The 20181-nt window shown below is 40.7% G+C and overlaps 1 protein-coding gene across 4 annotated transcripts in view; it reads left to right on the top strand.

Annotated features, from left to right (window-relative positions):
• The window catches only part of LOC134339484 (complement C3-like), a 168295-nt gene that overhangs the window by 129281 nt on the left and 18833 nt on the right, over positions 1-20181 (top strand). For 2 of the 4 annotated variants that reach the window (XR_010016409.1, XM_063036036.1), the window contains exons 29-33: positions 5623-5792; positions 11263-11421; positions 15857-15916; positions 17942-18032; positions 19471-19522. Coding sequence is in view for 1 of the 4 variants with exons in the window: in XM_063036036.1 (XP_062892106.1) it covers positions 5623-5792; positions 11263-11421; positions 15857-15916; positions 17942-18032; positions 19471-19522 (532 nt within the window). In the remaining 3 variants the exon portion in view is untranslated. The remainder of the gene's footprint in view (positions 1-5622; positions 5793-11262; positions 11422-15856; positions 15917-17941; positions 18033-19470; positions 19523-20181) is intronic. The other 2 variants (XR_010016411.1, XR_010016410.1) reach the window with 1 other exon arrangement.

The raw sequence follows: 20181 nt of genomic DNA on the forward strand, positions 1-20181 counted from the left end.
CCTCTTATTATCTTGTACACCTCTATCATGTCTCCTCTCATCCTCCTTCTCTCCAAAGAGTAAAGCCCTAGCTCTGGATGTCAGCTCTATAATTGGGAACCTCTGCTCTTCAACAAAGATTGCTTCTTGCATTAAAAGTCATGAACAAAGTGGATGAGCTTAGAGCATGAATCAGTATTTGGAGCTATGATTTTGTGGCCATTACAGAGACATGGATGGCTCAGGGGCAGGAATGATGACTTAGAGTGCCAGGCTTTAGGTGTTTCAGAAAAGACAGGAGGGAGGGAGGCAGACAGAAGAGGTGGGGCATGACACTGCTGATCAGAGATAGTGTCACAGCTGCAGAAAAGGAGGGAGTCATGGAGAGATTGTATACTGAGTCTCTGCGGGTGGAAGTTAGAAACACGAAGGGGCAATAACTCTACTGGGTGTTTTTTATAGACCACCCAATAGTAACAGGGACCTCAAGGAGCAGACAGGGAGACAGATTCTGGAAAGGTGTAATAATGACGGGCTTGTTGTGGTGGGAGATTTTAATTTCCCAAACGATGATTGGCATCTCCCTAGAGCAAGGGGTTCAGATGGGGTGGAGTTTGTTAGGTGTGTTCAGGAAGGTTTCCTGACACAATATGTAGATAAGCCTACAAGAGGAGAGGCTGTACTTGATCTGGTATTGGGAAATGAACCTGGCCAGGTGTCAGGTCTCAGTGGGAGAGCATTTTGGAGATAGTGATCACAATTCTATCTCCTTTACTATAGCATTGGAGAGGGATAGGAAATTAAAAGTTAGGAAAGTAATTGGAATAAGGGGAAACATGAAGCTATCAAGTAGGAACAGAAGCTTAAGTTGGGAACAGATGTTCTCAGGGAAATGTACGGCAGAAATGTGGCAAATGTTCATGAGATATTTGTGTGGCGTTCTGCGGAGGTACATTCCATTGAGACGGGGAAAGGATGGTAGGGTACAGGAACAGTGATGTACAAAGTCTGGTAAGAATCCAGTCAAGAAAAAAAAAGAAGAGCTTACGAAAGGTTCAAAAAACATGAGATCCAGAAGATTATAAAGCTAGCGGGAAGGAGATTAAGAATGAAGTTATAAGAGCCGGAAGGGGCAATGAGAAGGCTTTGGCAAGTAGGATTAAAGAAAACCCCAAGGCATTCTACAAATATGTGAAGAGCAAGAGGATAAGATGTGAGAGAATGGGACCAATCAAATATGACAGTGGTGAAGTGTGTATGAAACCTGAGGAGATAGCAGAGGTACTTACTGAATACTTTGCTTCAATATTCACTACGGACAAGGATCTTGGCGATCGTAGGGATAACTTACAGCAGCTTGAAAAGCTTGAGCATGTAGCCATTAAGAAAGAGGATGTGCTGGAGCTTTTGGAAAGCATCAAGTTACATAAGTCACCAGGACTGGATGAGATGTACCCCAGGCTACTGTGGGGGGCAAGGGAGGAGATTGCTGAGCCTCTGGCAATGATCTTTGCATCATCAATGGGGACGGGAGAAGTTCTGGAGGATTGGAATGTTGCAGATGTTTTTCCCTTATTCAAGAAAGGGAGTAGAGACTGCCCTGGAAATTATAGACAAGTGAGTCTTACTTCACTAGTTGGTAAATTGATGGAAAAGATTCTGAGAGGCAGTATTGGTGAACATTTGGAGAGGCATCATATGATTAGGAATAGTCAGCATGGCTTTGTCAAAGGCAGATCGTGCCTTACGAGCCTGATTGAATTTTTTGAGGATGTGACTAAACATATTGATGAAGGTAGAGCAGTAGATGCAGTGTATATGGTTTTCGGCAAGGCATTTGATAAGGTACACCGTGCAAGGGTTATATTCTGCATGGAGGTCGGTGACCAGTAGTGTGCCTCAGGGATCTGTTCTGTGACCCCTTCTCTACGTGATTTTCATAAATGACCTGGATGAGGAAATAAAGGGATGGGTCAGTAAATTTGCTGATGACACAAAGGTTGGAGGTGTTGTGGATAGTGTGAAGGGCTGTCAGAGGTTACAGCAGGATATCGATAGGATGCAAAACTGGGCTGAGAAGTGGCAGATGGAGTTCAACCCAGATAAGTGTGAGGTGATTCATTTTGGTAGGTCAAATATGATGGCAGAATACAGTATTAATGGTAAGACTCTTGGCATTGTGGAGGACCAGAGGGATCTTGGGGTCCGAGTCCATAAGATACTGAAAACTGCTACGCAGGTTGACTCTGTGGTTAAGAAGGCATACGGTATTGGTCTTCATCAATCTTGGGATTGAGTTTAGGAGCCGAGAGGTAAAGTTGCAACTATATGTTGCAGCTATATAGGACCCTGGTCAGATCCCACTTGGAGTACTGTGCTCAGTTCTGGTCGCCTCACTGCAGGAAAAATGTGGAAACCATAGAAAGGGTGCAGAGGAGACTTACAAGGATGTTTCCTGGATTGGGGAGCATGCCTTATGAGAATAGGTTGAGTGAACTCGGCCTTTTCTCCTTGGAGCGGCAGAGATGAGAGGTGACCTGATAAAGGTTAAAGGATAAAGGTGTATAAGATGATGAGAGGCATTGATTGTGTGGATAGTCAGGGGCTTTTTCCCAGGGCTGAGATGGCTAGCACGAGACGATGCAGTTTTAAGGTACTTATAGGGTCATTTAAGAGACTCTTGGACAGGTATATGGACAAGATAGTGCACAGTTTTAAGGTGCTTGGAAGTAGGTACAGAGGAGATGTCAGGGTTAAGTTTTTTTTTAAACTTTGAGAGTGGTGAGTGCGTGAAAAGGGCTGCCAGCGACGGTGGTGGAGGCAGATACGATAGGGTCTTTTAAGAATCCTGGACAGGTTCACGGACCTTAGAAAAATAGAGGGCTACGGGTAACCCTATGTAATTTCTGAAGTAAGTACTGTACATGTTTAACTCAGCATTGTGGCCTGAAGGGCCTGTATTGTGCTGTAGGATTCCTATGTTTCTTGCCTGGGCAGACTGCAATCTATCCTGCCAAGGTGTTACGTTACCCCATGCCTTGCTCCCACTTCCACAGGGTGGTTATAGGATAAACAAAATAGTAATTGTAAGTTCAGTAAAGGTTTAAATGGATCAGCTGAAATACGATCTGAAATTGTTAATCTGAAAAGCGCTTTATGAGAAGATGAGGAGAGTACACTGTCTTTAAAGAGAGTGAACTCTTGTAAGGCAGAAGGTCCTGATCGAGCACCTGGTAAGATTCTGAAAACCTGTGCCAACCAACTAGCAGGAGTATTGAAGGCCTTTTTCAACCTCTCACTGCTACAAGCAGAAGTTCCCACTTGCTTAAAAAAGGCAACAATTATACCAGTACCTAAGAAGAATAATGTGAGCTGCCTTAATGACTATCACCCGGTAGCACTCACATCGATAATGATGAAATGCTATGAGAGGTTGGTTATGACTAGACTGAACTCCTGCCTCAGCAAGGACCTGGACCCACTGCAATTTGCATATCACCACAATAGGTCAACAGCAGACACAATCTCAGTGGCTCTTCACAAGGCGTTAGACCATCTAGACAACACAAAAACCTATGTCAGGATGCTGTTCATCGACTATAGCTCAGCATTTAATACCATCATTCCCACAATCCTGAATCTGGGCCTCTGCACCTCCCTCTGCAATTGGATCCTTGACTTCCTAACCGAAAGACCACAATCTGTGCGGATTGGTGATAACATCTCCTCCTCACTAACAATCAACACTGGCACACCTCAGGGGTGTGTGCTTAGCCCACTGCTCTACTCTCTATATGCACATGACTGTGTAGCTAGGCATAGCTCAAATACCATCTATAAATTTGCTGACGATGCAACCATTGTTGGTAGAATCTCAAGTGGTGACAAGAGGGCGTGCAGGAGTGAGATATGTCAAATCGTGCAATGGTGCCACAGCAACAACCTGGCACTCAACGTCAGTAAGACGAAAGAGCTGATTGCGGACTTCAGGAAGGGTAAGACGAAGGAACACATACCAATCCTCATAGAGGGATCAGAAGTGGAGAGAGTGAGCAACTTCAAGTTCCTGGGTGTCAAGATCTCTGAGGATCTAATCTGGTCCCAACATATTGATGTAATTATAAAGAAGGCAAGACAGCAGCTATACTTTATTTGGAGTTTGAAGGGATTTTGTATGTCAACAAATATACTCAGAAACTTCTATAGTTGTACCGTGGAGAGCATTCTGACAGGCTGCATCACTGTCTGGTATGGAGGGGCTACTGCACAGGACCGAAAGAAGCTGCAGAAGGTTGTAAATCTAGTCAGTTCCATCTTGGGCCCTAGCCTACAAAGTACCCAGCATCTTTAGGGAGCGGTGTCACAGAAAGGCAGCATCCATTATTAAGGACCTCCAGCACCCAGGACATGTCCTTTTCTCACTGTTACCCATCAGGTAGGAGGTACAGAAGCCTGAAGGCACACACTCAGTGACTCAGGAACAGCTTCTTCCCCTCTGCCATCCGATTTCTAAATGGATATTGAAGCTTTGGACACTACCTCACTTTTAAAAAAATATACAGTATTGCTATTTTTGCAAGTTTTAAAAAATCTGTTCAATATATGTAATTGATTTACTTATTTATTATTATTATGTTTAATTTTTCTCTCTCTCTCTGTGCTAGACTATGTATTGCATTGAACTGCTGGTGCTAAGTTGACAAATTTCATGTCACTGCCGGTGATAATAAACCTGATTTTGAGTATTTTGTTATTATTGAACAGGAATCCTGGTTGGAGTCAAATTGTGAAGTCATGGAATTTTGAGCAACGAGGATGAGGAAGTGGTAGACAGTTTGAAGCCTATAGAAGCATATTAATAGAATGGACATGAGTATTTCCATATTTTTCTGTTTTTCTCTATTTTGGATTTCTTGTATTTGAAATTTTCTGATCAAATGTGAGATTATTCTCTTGTATAAAGATGCATTGGGATGGGGAAGCTAAAAATTAGATTCCCTTCCTGAAAAGACTCAGTTTGGCAAAGTGAAAGCCATTTGAGATAATAAAAATGTATTCTTTTTAGCTCAGATATTTGTTACACGATATGTATTTGGGAAAGAGAAATACACACCTTAGTAAAGAGAGAAATGCACCTCGTTATTGCCATTGCTAGATGTGTGCAAAGAACATCGGCTGATGATTGGCCTCACGTGACACTGCAGCAGTTTATAGGTGTGCAGGATGAGAGGACAATTGACAGGTGATATCCCCCTATGTTTCTAGGGCTTAGGGAGAGTGAGAACACAAACACTGGTGCCTGTTTTGAAATTGACAGTACAGTTAATTTAAATATTTAGAGATTTAGAGGCTTACAGTACGATAACAAGCCCTTCTGGTCCAGCAAACCTATGCCGCCCAATTACACCATGTGACCTATTAACCTACCAACCCGTACAACTTTGGAATGTGGAAAGAAACTGGAGCACCCGGAGGAGACCCATGCAGTCATAGGGGAGCATACAAACTCCTTACAAGCAGCAAGGAGAGTTGAACTAGGATTGCTGACAGTGTAACAGCGTTGAACTTACCACTGTGCTACCATACCACCTGACCATGAGTGTTCTTTACATTAATTGATATTTTTCTCTTTCACCTCTTCAGACGAATCGCACTGGCCAGTGGGAGAAAGTGCTGACTCTCTATACACTATTGAAGCCACGGGATATGCCCTTCTGTTTTTCTTGCAAATGAAACAGCATGAGAAAGCTAGTAAAATAGTGGGATGGCTATCACAAAGGAGCGAATATGGAGGAGGGTTCACCTCTACTCAGGTAAGACTGGATATTATTTTTTAGATAACTGAAGTAGTGGTTGCCTGGAATCTCATGTAAGATGTTGTGCCTAGCCTGGGAAACTCGAAATTTACCAATTGCTAAAGAAAGACTCAAAGGTTCAAAGATTAATTTTATGATCAGAGTATATAACTCTGAAATTCTTCTTCTCTGGTTAACTATGAAACCAAGAAAGAAAAAAAAGACAGCACAATCATCAACCCCAAATCCCCCCTCACAGGACAAAAAAATGAACAAAAATGGAACGGGCATATTGTTCATCAAATACTCCTCCCTGCACAAAAAGAAAATGAGAAAGAGCAGGTGAAAAACACAGAATATAAAAAACTATAAGACTGAAAAAGTCTATAGTCCAAGTCCATATCCACAACACAGAAAACCTGGGTAACATTCTCTTAGCACAGCGGCAGGCTCTCCCCTCTCTGGTGGCAGAGCAATCAAAATCAAGCAGCCAGCACTCACCTTCTGCATTTGCCTTGATATTTCAATTTCCCTCCTGCTTTAATCAGCACAGAAGGGAAACGTTAATTGGCAAAATGGAGTCAAACATCAGTTTGGCCCCGTCACGCAACCTGCTTGCCATGAGGTTCATGCCTGCTGCCATTGTCTTCCAAGTCCTCTCAGAGATTGCAGAGTGCTGAAGCATCCAAATGATCTGTAAACGTTTGCATTTATCTTAATGTTTCAATCTCCCTGGTTACTTTAATCAGCGAACAATGGAAGCCTTACAATCCTTGTAGTGATCTGAGTTGGTTAAACCAAAATAAAAGTGATCTCTTATTTATTGATCATGCATGCAGATTTAGACCATAAGACATAGGAACAGAATTAGATCAACTGGCCCATCAAGTCTGTTCCACCATTCAATCATGGCTGATCATTTTTTTCTCTCCTCCTCAACCCCAGTTCCCGACCTTCTCCTCGTAACCTTTAATGCCATGTCCAATCAAGAACCCATCAATCGCTGCCTTAAACACATTCAGCGACCTGGCCTCCACAGCTGCATTTGGCAACAAATTCCATATATTCATCACCCTTTGTCTAAAGAAATTTCTCAGCATCTCTGCTTTGAAAGGACGCCCCACTGTCCTGAGGCTGTGCCCTCTTGTCCTAGACTCTCCCACCATGGGAAACATCCTTTCCACATCTACTCTGTCTAGGCCTTTCAACATTCAAAAGGCTTCAATGAGATCTCCCCTCATCCTTCTGAATTCCAATGAGTACAGACCCACAGCCATCTAACATTCCTTATATGATAACCCTTTCATTCCTGGAATCAACCTTGTGAACTTCCTCAGGAACCTCTCCAATGCCAGGACATCTTTTCTAAGCTGAAGGGCCCAAAACTGTTCACAATACTCAAGGTGAAGCCTCACCATTGCCATATGGCAAACCAATTGAATAATTACTTTGGTTCTGTCTTCACTAAGGAGGACATAAATAATCTTCCGGAAATAGTAGGGGACAGAGGGTCCACTGAGATGGAGGAACTGTGCGAAATACATGTTAGTAGGGAAGTGGTGTTAGGTAAATTGAAGGGATTAAAGGCAGATAAATCCCCAGGGCCAGATGGTCTGCATCCCAGAGTGCTTAAGGAAGTAGCCCAAGAAATAAAGGATGCATTAGTGATAATTTTTCAAAACTCTTTAGATTCTGGACTAGTTCCTGAGGATTGGAGGGTGACTAATGTAACCCCACTTTTTAAAAAAGGAGGGAGAGAGAAACCAGGGAATTATAGACCGGTTAGCCTAACATCGGTGGTGGGGAAACTGCTAGAGTCAGTTATCAAAGATGTGATAACAGCACATTTGGAAAGCGGTGAAATCATCAGACAAAGTCAGCATGGATTTGTGAAAGGAAAATCATGTCTGATGAATCTCATAGAATTTTTTGAGGATGTAACTAGTAGAGTGGATAGGGGAGAACCAGTGGATGTGGTATATTTGGATTTTCAAAAGGCTTTTGACAAGGTCCCACACAGGAGATTAGTGTGCAAACTTAAAGCACACGGTATTGGGGTAAGGTATTGATGTGGATAGAGAATTGGTTGGCAGACAGGAAGCAAAGAGTGGGAATAAACGGGACCTTTTCAGAATGGCAGGCAGTGACTAGTGGGGCTCAGTGCTGGGACCCCAGTTGTTTACAATATATATTAATGACTTGGATGAGGGAATTAAATGCAGCATCTCCAAGTTTGCGGATGACACGAAGCTGGGCGGCAGTGTTAGCTGTGAGGAGGATGCTAAGAGGATGCAGGGTGACTTGGATAGGTTAGGTGAGTGGACAAATTCATGGCAGATGAAATTTAATGTGGATAAATGTGAAGTTATCCACTTTGGTGGCAAAAACAAGAAAACAGATTATTATCTGAATGGTGGCGGATTAGGAAAAGGGGAGGTGCAACGAGACCTGGCTGTCATTATACACCAGTCATTGAAAGTGGGCATGCAGGTACAGCAGACGGTGAAAAAGGCGAATGGTATGCTGGCATTTATAGCAAGAGGATTCAAGTACAGGAGCAGGGAGGTACTACTGCAGTTGTACAAGGCCTTGGTGAGACCACACCTGGAGTATTGTGTGCAGTTTTGGTCCCCTAATCTGAGGAAAGACATCCTTGCCATAGAAGGAGTACAAAGAAGGTTCACCAGAATTGATTCCTGGGATGGCAGGACTTACATATGATGAAAGACTGGATGAACGAGGCTTATACTCGTTGGAATTTAGAAGATTGAGGGGATATCTGATTGAAACGTATAAAATCCTAAAGGGATTGGACAGGCTAGATGCAGGAAGATTGTTCCCGATGTTGGGGAAGTCCAGAACGAGGGGTCACAGTTTGAGGATAAAGGGGAAGCCTTTTAGGACCGAGATGAGGAAAAACTTCTTCACACAGAGAGTGGTGAATCTGTGGAACTCTCTGCCACAGGAAACAGTTGAGGCCAGTTCATTGGCTATATTTAAGAGGGAGTTAGATATGGCCTTTGTGGCTACGGGGGTCAGGGGGTATGGAGGGAAGGCTGGGGCGGGGTTCTGAGTTGGATGATCAGCCATGATCATAATAAATGGCAGTGCAGGCTCGAAGGACCGAATGGCCTACTCCTGCACCTATTTTCTATGTTTCTATGTTTCTATTCACTTTGGGCAGAACAAGAGCTGATTTAATTGATTTTTTTAATAAAATCTTAAGCGTACTTAAATATTTTAAGTGTACTTGTATATTCTCTTCTGTAACTTCCATTTTTTTAGTAATTGCAATTTTTTAACATTATTTTTCACTTTTTGTCAGTGTTGATTGTAAATGTTATCAAGTGTCAGGTGGGTAAAGTGAGTATCAATGTCGGTGCAGGTTTGAAGGGCCGAATGGCCTACTCCTGCACCTATTTTCTATGTTTCTATGTTTCTATATAAAGCTCCAGCATCACATCCTTGCTCTTGTATTCTAGACCTCTTGAAATGAATGCTAACATGGCATTTGCCTTCCTCACCACTGACTCAACCTGCAAGTTAACCTTCAGGGTGTTCTGCCCCAGGGCTCCCAAGTCCCTCTGCATCTCAGATTCCTAGATTTTCTTCCCATTTAGAAAATAGTCGGCACATTTATTTCTACAACCAAAGTGCATGACCATGCATTTTCTAATATTGTATTTCATTTTCCATTTTCTTGCCTATTCTCCTAATCAGTCTAAGTCCTTCTGCATCTTACTTGTTTCCTCAACACTACCTGCCCCTCCACCAGTCTTTGTTTCATCTGCAAACTTGGCAACAAAGCTATCTATTCTATCATCTAAATCATTTATATACAGCATAAAAAGAAGTAGTCCCAACACCGACCCCTGCAGAACACCACTAGTTACTGTCAGCCAACCAGAAAAGGATCCTTTTATTCCCACTCGCAGCCTCCTGCTAATCAGCCAATGCTCTAACCATGGTAGTAACTTTCCTGTAACACCATGAGCTTTTAACTTGGTAAGCAGCCTTATGTGTAGCACCTTGTCAAAGGCCTTCTGAAAGTCCAGATCTACAACATCCACTGCATCTCCTTTATCTATCCTACTTATAATCTCCACAAAGAATTCCAACAGGTTTTTTCAGACAGGATTTTCCCTGAAGGAAACCATGCTGACTTTGTACTATCTTGTCTTGTGTCACCAAGTACTCCATCACCTCATCCTTAACAATTGACTCTAACATCTTCCCAACCTCTGAGTTCAGGTTAACTGGTCTATAATTTCCTTTCTGCTGCCTTCATCCTTTCTTAAAGAGTGGAGTAACACTTGCAATTTTCCAGTCCTCTGGCATCATACTTTATACTTTATACTTTATCATGCCGAGTCCAAATGTTTTTGAAAGATAATTTCTAATGCCACCATAATCTCTAATGCTACATCTTTCAGAACCTGAGGGTGCAGTCCCTCTGGTCCATGTGATTTATGTACCTTTAGGTCTTTCAGCTTTTTGAGTACCTTCTCTCTTGTAACAGTAACTGCATCTACTTCTCTTCCTTCACACACTACAACATCAGGCATACTGCTAGTGTCTTCCACAGTGAAGACTGACGCAAAATACTCATTTAGTTCATCAGCCATCTCCTTGTTCCCTGTTATTATTTCTCCTGCCTCATTTTCTAGTGGTCCTATATCCACTCTCATTTCTCTTTTATTTTTAACATACATGAAAACACTTTGATATTATTTGCCAGCTTGCTTTCATATTTCATCTTTTCCCTTCTAATGATTTTTTTCAGCTGCTCTCTGTAGGTTTTTAAAAACTTCCCAATCCTCTATCTTCCCACTCATTTTTGCTTTGTTGTATGCCCTTTCTTTTGCTTTTACAATAGCTTTGACTTCTCTTGTCAGCCATGGTTGTACTATTTTATCATTTGAGTATTTCTTCATTTTTGGAATACACGTCTCCTGCACCTTCCTCATTTTTCCCAGAAACACATGCCACTGCTACTCTGCTGACATCCCTGCCAGCAGCTCCTACCAATTTACTTGGGCAACTCCTCTCTCATATCAATGTAATTTCCCTCACTGCCCTGAAGTACTGCTACTTTCTGACTGTACATGCTCCCTATCAAATTTCACGTTGAACACAATCATATTGTGATCACTGGTTCCTAAGGGTTCTTTTACATTATGATCCCTAATTGCCTCTGGTTCATTACATAACACCCAATCCAGTGTAGCTGATCCCTTACTAGTTTCTAAACTGCTCTAAAAAGCTATCTCTTAGGCATTCAACAAACTCACTCTCTTGAGATCCATTACCAACCTGATTTTCCCAATGACCCTCATGTTAATATCTCCCATGACTACCATAACATTGCCCTTTCTTCTGATTTGATGCCACTTTTTACCAGTAGAGCCACACCACACCATTTAATGGATATTAGGAGCTTAGTCTGAAAGTTCTGCATATATTCAACAAGAACCTTTTATTTTTCCAGGCAACAATGGTTGCATTGCAAGCACTGGCCAGGTACAAGACTGATACACCTCAGTTCAAGGAAATGAACTTGGCAGTAACTGTGACAATTCCTGGCAGGAAAAATCCCCTTTTCTGGGTATTGAATCAACAAACACTACTGAAGAGTAATACAGCAAAGGTTTGTTCAGAAGTTTGATGTATTTATTCCTTTTTTCTTATTTCTTCATATATAGTCATCCTCTAAAATGACATTAATAATTTGTAGTTCTCATCAATTGTTCCGTAATTGATCATAGAAGTGAATTAAATTACAGAGGAGATGTCAGAGTTTAGTTTTTTATGCAGAGAGTGGTGAGTGCGTGGAATGGGCTGCTGGCTTCGGTGGTGGAGGTGGATACAATAAGGTCTTTTAAGAGACTCCTGGATAGGTACATGGAGCTTAGAAAAATAGAGGGCTATGGGTAACTCTAGGTAGTTTCTAAAGTAAGAATATATTTGGTCCAGCATTTTGGGCTGAAGGGCCTGTATTGTACTGTAAGTTTTCTATGTTTCTATGTTTCTTAATTGTTGTGTATTAAGTAAATCTCTGGCATTGTAACAAGCCATTCAGTTCAACAAGTCCATCTCGATATGTCTGCCACGCAGAGGCCACCTTCTCCAGATATAAAATATCTTCAGAACAAGAGATTCTGCAGATGCTTGGAAATCCAGAGAAATGCACAAAAATGCTGGAGGAACTCCATAATTTGTCAGCATCTATGGAGAGGAACAAACAGCTGGCATTTCAGGATGGGAAGGGAAGGCTGAAGAAGCCGGAAGAAAGCCAGAATTGCTTTCCACAGATGTTGCCTGACCTACTGAGTTCCTCCGACATTTTATGTGTGTTACTCTTGTGATGATATCCTGAGTTACTCATTATGGACTGTGCCTTTAAAAGAAGAGAGAGAGAGGTGGAGTGGTTCTCCTGAAGAGGGTCCCCTTTGAGATAAGCTACTGTTGGTGATAATCCATACGTGGATTCTGTTTAACTATCCTGTGGCCACCACTTTAAGATGTCCCATAGCTGAATTAGGATGTGGTACCACTTGTGTTGGAAGGATATTCGTTGAAGATCACTGTTGGTGCTATTTCGTGTGTGGACTGGAACAACTTCGGAGATAAAACCTACTACTATTGTTATCTCGTATTGCTGTCATGGAGTCTGTGGAATATCGATGTAATTGCTTTCTCACAACATTCGCCTTTGGATTACATACATCTCGTATTAATTAACCTGTGCATCTGAACTGAACTTTTTTTACCTCTCATCGTAAGAGTATATCAATTACCACCTAAGTTTGAAGAAGTTTGGGTTATATATTTCCACACCTATATATATACACACATAATCTCTGCTAACCTGTTTGATTTATCTAGTTTTATATTACTGTATTGTGTAGTTACTAATAAAAAAATAATGTTAGTAAACTGCAAAAACAGACTCCAGGTATGTTCCATTTCTGCTGGTTCTTTTAACCCATTACGGGGTACGTAACACTCTACAAAATATCTTCTGTCATTAAAGTGCTTAATTCCATCCTAGCTTTGTTCACAAAACGTTACTCTGTAAAATTTTGGAGTTTCTGCAGCACATCAGAAAATTCTGGCAAATAGGTTTTTGATTATATTGGGAGCTAAACTGGGAAATCAGTTTATGCCTGTTATGCTGCCATCAGACAAATCATTTTGTAACATTAGCGGACGTTAGTATTACAAGAGAAGAGCAGTTACAGAATGCAGAATACAGTTACAGAGACAGTATAATGCAACCAAACCATAAGATGATTGATCATAACAAAGTAGATTCTGAAGTCAAGAGTCCTTCTTATTATACTGGAAGATCATTCACTTTCTTATAATAGTAGGATAAAAAGCAGGAGGTGTATACAGAGTCCATGGGCAGAGAATTCCACAGATAAATGAAGCGGAGCTGACACTCCCACTTGCTTTTTTCTGCTTCTCTCCTCTGCCTCATTCCCTGACAAATCTCCAAATGATCACAATTCATTCTCATCTTGTCAGACTCCTGGATCTCATCCACATTGATCTTGATTTGCTTCCAGGAAAAGGCGGAGAGAATTTGTAAGCGGCTGGTTTCCATGATGTGCTTCACTGTGTCCAGAGGCATCTCTGGTTTCTTGCAGTCTCAGGCAGAGAATTTGCCATACCTGGTTATGATGCATCTGAAGAAGGTTATGGGGAGAAGGTCGCCGAGTGGGGCTGAGGAGAGGAAAAAAAAGGATCAGCCATGATTGAATGGCGGAACAGACTCCATGGGCCAAATGGCTTAATTCTGCTCTTGTGTCTTATGGTCTTGTGGTCTAAAAGGACGGTTTCTATGGTGGATCTATAAAAATTGACGAGGGTCAAAGCCAGATTTCTTTAGCCATGTGAAGAAGTGGAGACGCTGGAGCATTTTCTGTTTTTTTCTGTGGTTATCTGAATACATGATTGTACCAGGACAAGGTATTAGTGTCGTTTGTTCCTAGGAACTTGAAGTTCTCGATCCTCTCTACCTCAACATTGTTGACAGAAACCGCAGCAGGTGAACCATTCCTCTTCCGAAAGTCAATAACCAGCTCATTTTGTTTTGCTGACATTGTGGGAAAGGTTATTGTCATGACAATATGTCACTAGGCCCTCTGTCTCCTTGCTATATTCCAACTCAACATTATTTGAGGTTTAGCCCACTACAGTGGTGCCATCTGCAAACTCATAAAAGGAGTTGGCACAGGATCTAGCCATACAGTCTTGAGTGCATGGAAGATAAGGTAGGAGGCTGAGGGCACAGGCTTGAGCTCACCAATGCTAAGAACATCTACCAAGGTCAGAAGACAAAATTTTACAAATTCTCTCAGCCTTTTCCTGGAAGCAAGTCAAGATCAATGTGGATGAGAGCCAGGAGTCTGACAAGATGAGAATGAATTGTGATCATTTGGAGATTTGTCAGCGAATGAGGCAGAGGAGAGAAACAGAAAAAAGCAAGTGGGAGTGTCAGCTCCGCTTCAACATTTATCTGTGGAATTCTCTGCCCAATGAAGCTGTGGAGGCTACCTCAGTAAATATGCTTAAGACAAGGTTGGACAGGTGTTTGCATAGTAGGGGAATTAAGGGTCATGGTGCAAAGGCAGGTAGATGGAAATGAGTCCATGGCCAGATCAGTCACGATCTTATTGAAAAGTGGCCTACTTCTTTCTCCTATTTCTTAAGTTCTTACGTTCTTATATTGCATTTGTTGATACTGAGGGCTGATTGTTTATTACTTCACTGACCTCTTTTGGGGTTTTAAAAAAGAAACAGATGTGAACCTTCAGCAAAGTTTTCTCAGAGATATTTAATGGCATATATTCAGTACAGTGTTCATTATATTCCTGTTCAGGTACTTTGAGACTGTGGATGACAATTGCATCCTCCAGCTGCACAGTGAGCATCTCCACAGTTACTTTTCCCAAGCAATAAGGCTGATCAATACCTCCACCCACCAATCCACCCCTCCATCACTATATCATTTCTTGTCAGAGTCATCTTATGTACAGACATTCCTATACCTGGTATCACTTTACGGATATACAATCAATCTATGTCTGTAAGCTATCTTATGTACTTATAATTCTTCGTGTTTTTTATTATTCTGCTCTTTTTCTTATTGTGTTTATTTTTTGTGCTGTGCTGCATTAGATCTAGACTAACAATCGTTTTGTTCTCCTTTACACTTGTGTACTAGCAATGACATTAAACAACCTTGAATCATGAATAGGGGTCATCTGGAATCCAATCTCCATTAAATGCCAAAAGGCTGGCATATTGTTGAATTCTTTAACAATAATTAGTTCCCCTCAGTGGTGACCATCCAAGGTATGTCCATTTACCGCCATCACTATTGCAGCATGCAATGCCCAGTGGATGTAATACACAACTTTACTTTTGATCCTGGCAGAGACTTGAGGCAAAACAAATTCATTGCAGGTAGAACTGCAGCAAAGTAAAATAATGATCCCTTTTCCCTTTTACCCCATCAATCTCTGGAGTCAGAGCAAAGATTATAAACAGTTTACCTATTGCTTTTCTTTCCAGTCTCAGAATAAATTTATTTATTAATTTATTTATTGAGGTACAGTGCTAAATAGGCTCTTCCAGTGCTATGAGCCACACTGCCTAACAATCCCACAATTTAATCTGAGCCTCCTCAGAGGATAATTTACAGGTTATTAACCTGTCAACCAGTACGTCTTTGGACTGTGGGAGGAAGCCAGAGCACCCAGAGAAAACTCATGCACTCACAGGGGGAATGTACAAACTCCTTACAGGCAGTGGTGAGAATTGAAACCAATTCGCCTGAACTGCAAAGCGTTACACTACCGTACCACCCCTTCTCCCTTTTGTTTTCAGCCCCTCAATTTCTGGAGTCCAAAGAAAGAATGCTTTGCTTTCCTTTCTCAGAATTTGTCGCCATGAATCATTTGCCTGCCACAAATTGAAGTGAGTGGTGCATGAAAGCTCATGGTCATTTTTTAATTTTGTTTCATTATATTTTTATAATGCAAATGGCTAACCTATGCTCTCTTGTTTTTTAGCTTGATCTTTTGCAAAATCTTTCTGTTACTGTACGTGGAAAAGGGCAAGGAACACTAAAAGTAAGTGCTGTTTGCAATTGCTTATTCTACTGGATATATTCATGACCACCTTGTATTTCCAGACCTTTAGCCTCAGTATCTTCAAAACTGGATTGTTGTGTAGTATTTTGTACAATTTAGAGATCAGAACTCAATTTCAGCTATCCCACTTTTGACAAGCTGTGTTTAAAAGAGAAGATGCATAATTAACAGAGAAGATACTCTTCACTTCCCTTCTTGTACAGGTGTAAGCTGCAAGATGAGAAGGATAATGTAGAGAAAGAGAAGAGTGTTCATTTATAAAAGACACAAATTTGAGTGGATTCAGAAAAAGCAGGAAAGAACTCTTCTCGGAAACAAAAAAGTAGAATGCAGAGGGTAAACACTTCAGTTGAGATGAGAAAACTGAGCTCACCTAGATACAAGAACAGAAGAGCCAGTTTTGAAAATGTAAATGATTAAATCAAGAACTATAGAACTGAAATTAAAAGCAAGTCTTTTCACTGACAATGGGCTAACTCTTGAGAATATGACCAAAAGGCATTGTGAAAAGATTTGGAGAGATCACAATATTATCATGAGAAAACCTGAGAAGTTGCAAATTTATCTTACCAAGGAATTTGAAAAAGAAAAAAATCACTATAGGCAAAATAGGACGGAAAGAAGATCACTGACAGTTACATGGAATAAGTTAGTATTTAAAGACTGAATAATGTGCCTTTGTTTTTACTTGAGAAAGTGAGATTATGTTCATAAAATTCAAAGAAGTAAAGTTCAAAGTAAAATATATTATCAGAGTACATACCTGTCACCACATATAATATGTTTAATATATTATAGAAACATAGAAAACCTACAGCACAATACAGGCCCTTCGGCCCACAAAGTTGTGCTGAACATGTCCCTACCTTAGAAATTACTAGGCTTATCCATAGCCCTCTATTTTCCTAAGCTCCATGTACCTATCCAAAAGTCTCTTAAAAGACCCTATCGTATCCGCCTCCACCACCGTTGCCAGCAGCCCATTCCACGCACTCACCACTCTGAGTAAAAAACTTACCCCTGCCATCTCTTCTGTACCTACTCCTCGGCACCTCCAAATATTAATTTTTATTTCATGGTTATCCTATGTTTAAGAATTGTTTCATGTGGCTATCAGATGTCTGGGTGGTGATGTTATGAATGCAGTTCCAATAACAGTTTGTCAAGAATCCTGGAATAAATTTGTTTTCACTTGATGTAACATGTTAAAAATATGTTCATTCTGGAATGGATCATTTAGAAGTTAAAGACCCACTGGAAATGCTTGTCTCATACAATTGGCAAAGCAATTAAGTTCATTTAGGTAGAGAAACCTAAAATTCAAAGACAGATCAAACTTGGAGGATAAAATGGGGAGGGAGATAAGAGACTGACAATGCTGGAATCGGGGACAACAAACAAAGTATTGGAAGGACTCAGTGTGTCAAGCAGCATCTGTGTTACAGAAAGATTCTGATGCAGGTTTTGATCCAAATTGTCAACAGTTCCTCCAATAGATTGCTCATTGTTGGAGAGGATAAATCTTTTGGATCACACCTTCAAATGCTACAAGTAACTGGAAAAGATAGGAGAAACACTATTAAAATTTCCTCAGGAAAGAGAATCGCTGTATTTCCCAGTATGTATTCTCTCAGATCTAGTGCCGTCCTTATGAATAAGTTTTACATCTGCTCCACTAGCTCCATATTCCTCTAAAATATCCAGTTCCGAAGTATCATACTTCATTACCTATTGAAACGAAAGCAAAAGAAAATCATTTCTAACGTTGCAGGTTAGACTAGGATTTTTAACTGTGGTGCAAAAATGGCAATTCAACTTTACAGAGCTGAGAAGCTGCTTTTTTTAAGAATGGCTATTCAAACAAAATCAAGAGTTGCATTCAAGATAGTGACATCTTCATTGATTTTAGATCGATTTACCATTCTATGAGATATTCCTATACTTCTCTATTTTTAGTCAGTGATTTCTGACAGGTTACCTCTAATATACGTTTCCTTCATGCAGATTTTTACAACTTATTATGCATTGTTGCCTGATGAACCCAAGGAATGTAAACACTTCAGTTTAACAATAACTCCCGAGGAACTTAATAATGGTAAGCATAACACTGTGAACGTTATTAACAATGAGATTCTCAGTGCTCAGTGCTGGAGCATAGTAAAGTTAAATGTATCAAGGAAAAATACCATGGATGTATTTCTTGGGCTTTTGTCAAAAATATTATTTCAGTATTTCCTTTTTACTCTTTATCTTTATACTTTATCTTCATGAATTTTCCTTATCTTGCTCTGTCTGTCTATCCCTCTCTATTTCTACTGAGTCAGCTATGGATTGGAGTAAACTAAGAAAACAATGGTATTAAGTATGAATTTTAATTGTTCATCAAGTTTTCAAGTCCAGGCAAGTTAAATTTATTGTAATTTAACAATATAAGTATACCATCAAATGAGACAATGGATGTAAAGCATAATAGCATAACACACATATAACACACAATAACTTAGGAAAGTAAGGATAAAATCTACAGAAGAATTACACATAAATAACAAGGTAAATGCATAAATTAGATATTGTCATGTGCAGAACAGATTAACTGGTGACACTTCAAATGTGATGCAGCACGGAGTTCAGAAGAAACTGTTTCCCAACCTGACCGTTCTTGTTTTTATGCATCAGATGGTAGAAAGTCAAAGAGCATGCTGGATGGATCTGCCTTTAATGCACTCATTGATTTGTATGATTGTGTGAAATGTGCCTTTTGGAGACTACGAAGAAGACAATATCTAAAGTACCAGCAGAAAGGGTGTTATAGTTTGACAATAATCCAACAAGGAGTCAACTTAATCCCTGATACTTTACACTATTAGACTTTGCAGCAGTCAGGGGATGTCCTCTTGCATAACACCTAAATATTGCGAGACCTTTCCAAGGCAATTAAAATTGCAGAAACTTGTTACCAAGTAGGAGCTCCAATGGAAATGATCAAAACTTTGAAGCTGAAGTGAGAGGGAGTTGAGAAAAAGTAAAGATCACCAGTGATGGGAGTCTGGAACTGGGAACCTTGAAAGGTGGTAGGTAGAGAAACTGTTGTCACCCTTGAAAAAGTAACTGGCTGAGCATTTGAGCCTTTAACCTACAGCATATTAACCTTGATAAACTTTGTTCCACTGCTCCCAACTAAATATGGGCACATGGGGCCCTCCTAATGGAAGTTTCTTTTAGTGTATGAATATATGAGAAGGTTTTCAAAATTTGTAATAGATTTAGTGAGGCAGAGGGGTTCAGGAAATGTTGTACAACCTTCTCACAGGTGGCGTGGAATTGAACTCTGCATTCTGGAACACCCTGAGCCACAATAGCGCCATGCTGACTGCTACGCTCCTGTAGAACCCCTGGTTTTCAATTTGAGAACTGAAAATTTCTATTTTCAAAAACTACTTAAAATACCCTTTCCTTTTATTAACACCCGAGTTACAAATGGGAATTGAAGTATTTGTGATTACCATAGTGAACTTTATTTTGCATATTTGTAGCACGGCAACCTGAAGATGCTGAGAGTACCTTTCTTATAAAAGTTTGCGCACGGTAAGTAGCTCACATTTCAATGAGTTTAGAGTTCAACATCAAGTTCATGATCATTCAGCCATATACATTGTTTCATACCCCGTAACTGGGTTGCCAAACCAGCAGAAATGGAACGCTCGATGGAGTCTGTGATTACTAGGTACTAATAAAGTTTTATTAGAGAAATAAGTATTACGGTACACTAATCGTAAGGATATAAATGTAACAGGTTAGCAATGATAATACACACATATACACAGATCTAGGGTAATAGGAATCAACCAAGCTCTATTGCAGTCTAGGGGTAAAATGATCAGTCTTAAGTGAAGCAGAGTTCAGTTCAGTTTAGTGCAGTTCAAAGTAGTCGCTGTTGTTGTACCGTTGGAGGGAGAGAGAGAGAGAGTGAGAGATGCAGTTGGTTTCGGGCAGACCTTTTGATGTCTTCTGATCCCGCTGTGGTCACCGACTGTGACCCCTCCGTTCCGGATATGATTGTTCTTCCATGGTGAAGCTGGCACCCAGGCAAGGAAGGACACACACCTCAGGTTCCTACTGATCGTACCTTTACACCCTGTGAGCCTCTGACCAATTCCCGCGAACCGGTCCTCTGGGGGCACACTGCTCTTTCCAGGGTCTCGTGGCGTCCCGTGCCTTAGCAAACCTGCTCTTTTTATCCCCCT

The sequence above is a fragment of the Mobula hypostoma genome, chromosome 29 (genome assembly GCF_963921235.1).
Source record: "Mobula hypostoma chromosome 29, sMobHyp1.1, whole genome shotgun sequence".
NCBI lineage: Eukaryota > Metazoa > Chordata > Chondrichthyes > Myliobatiformes > Myliobatidae > Mobula > Mobula hypostoma.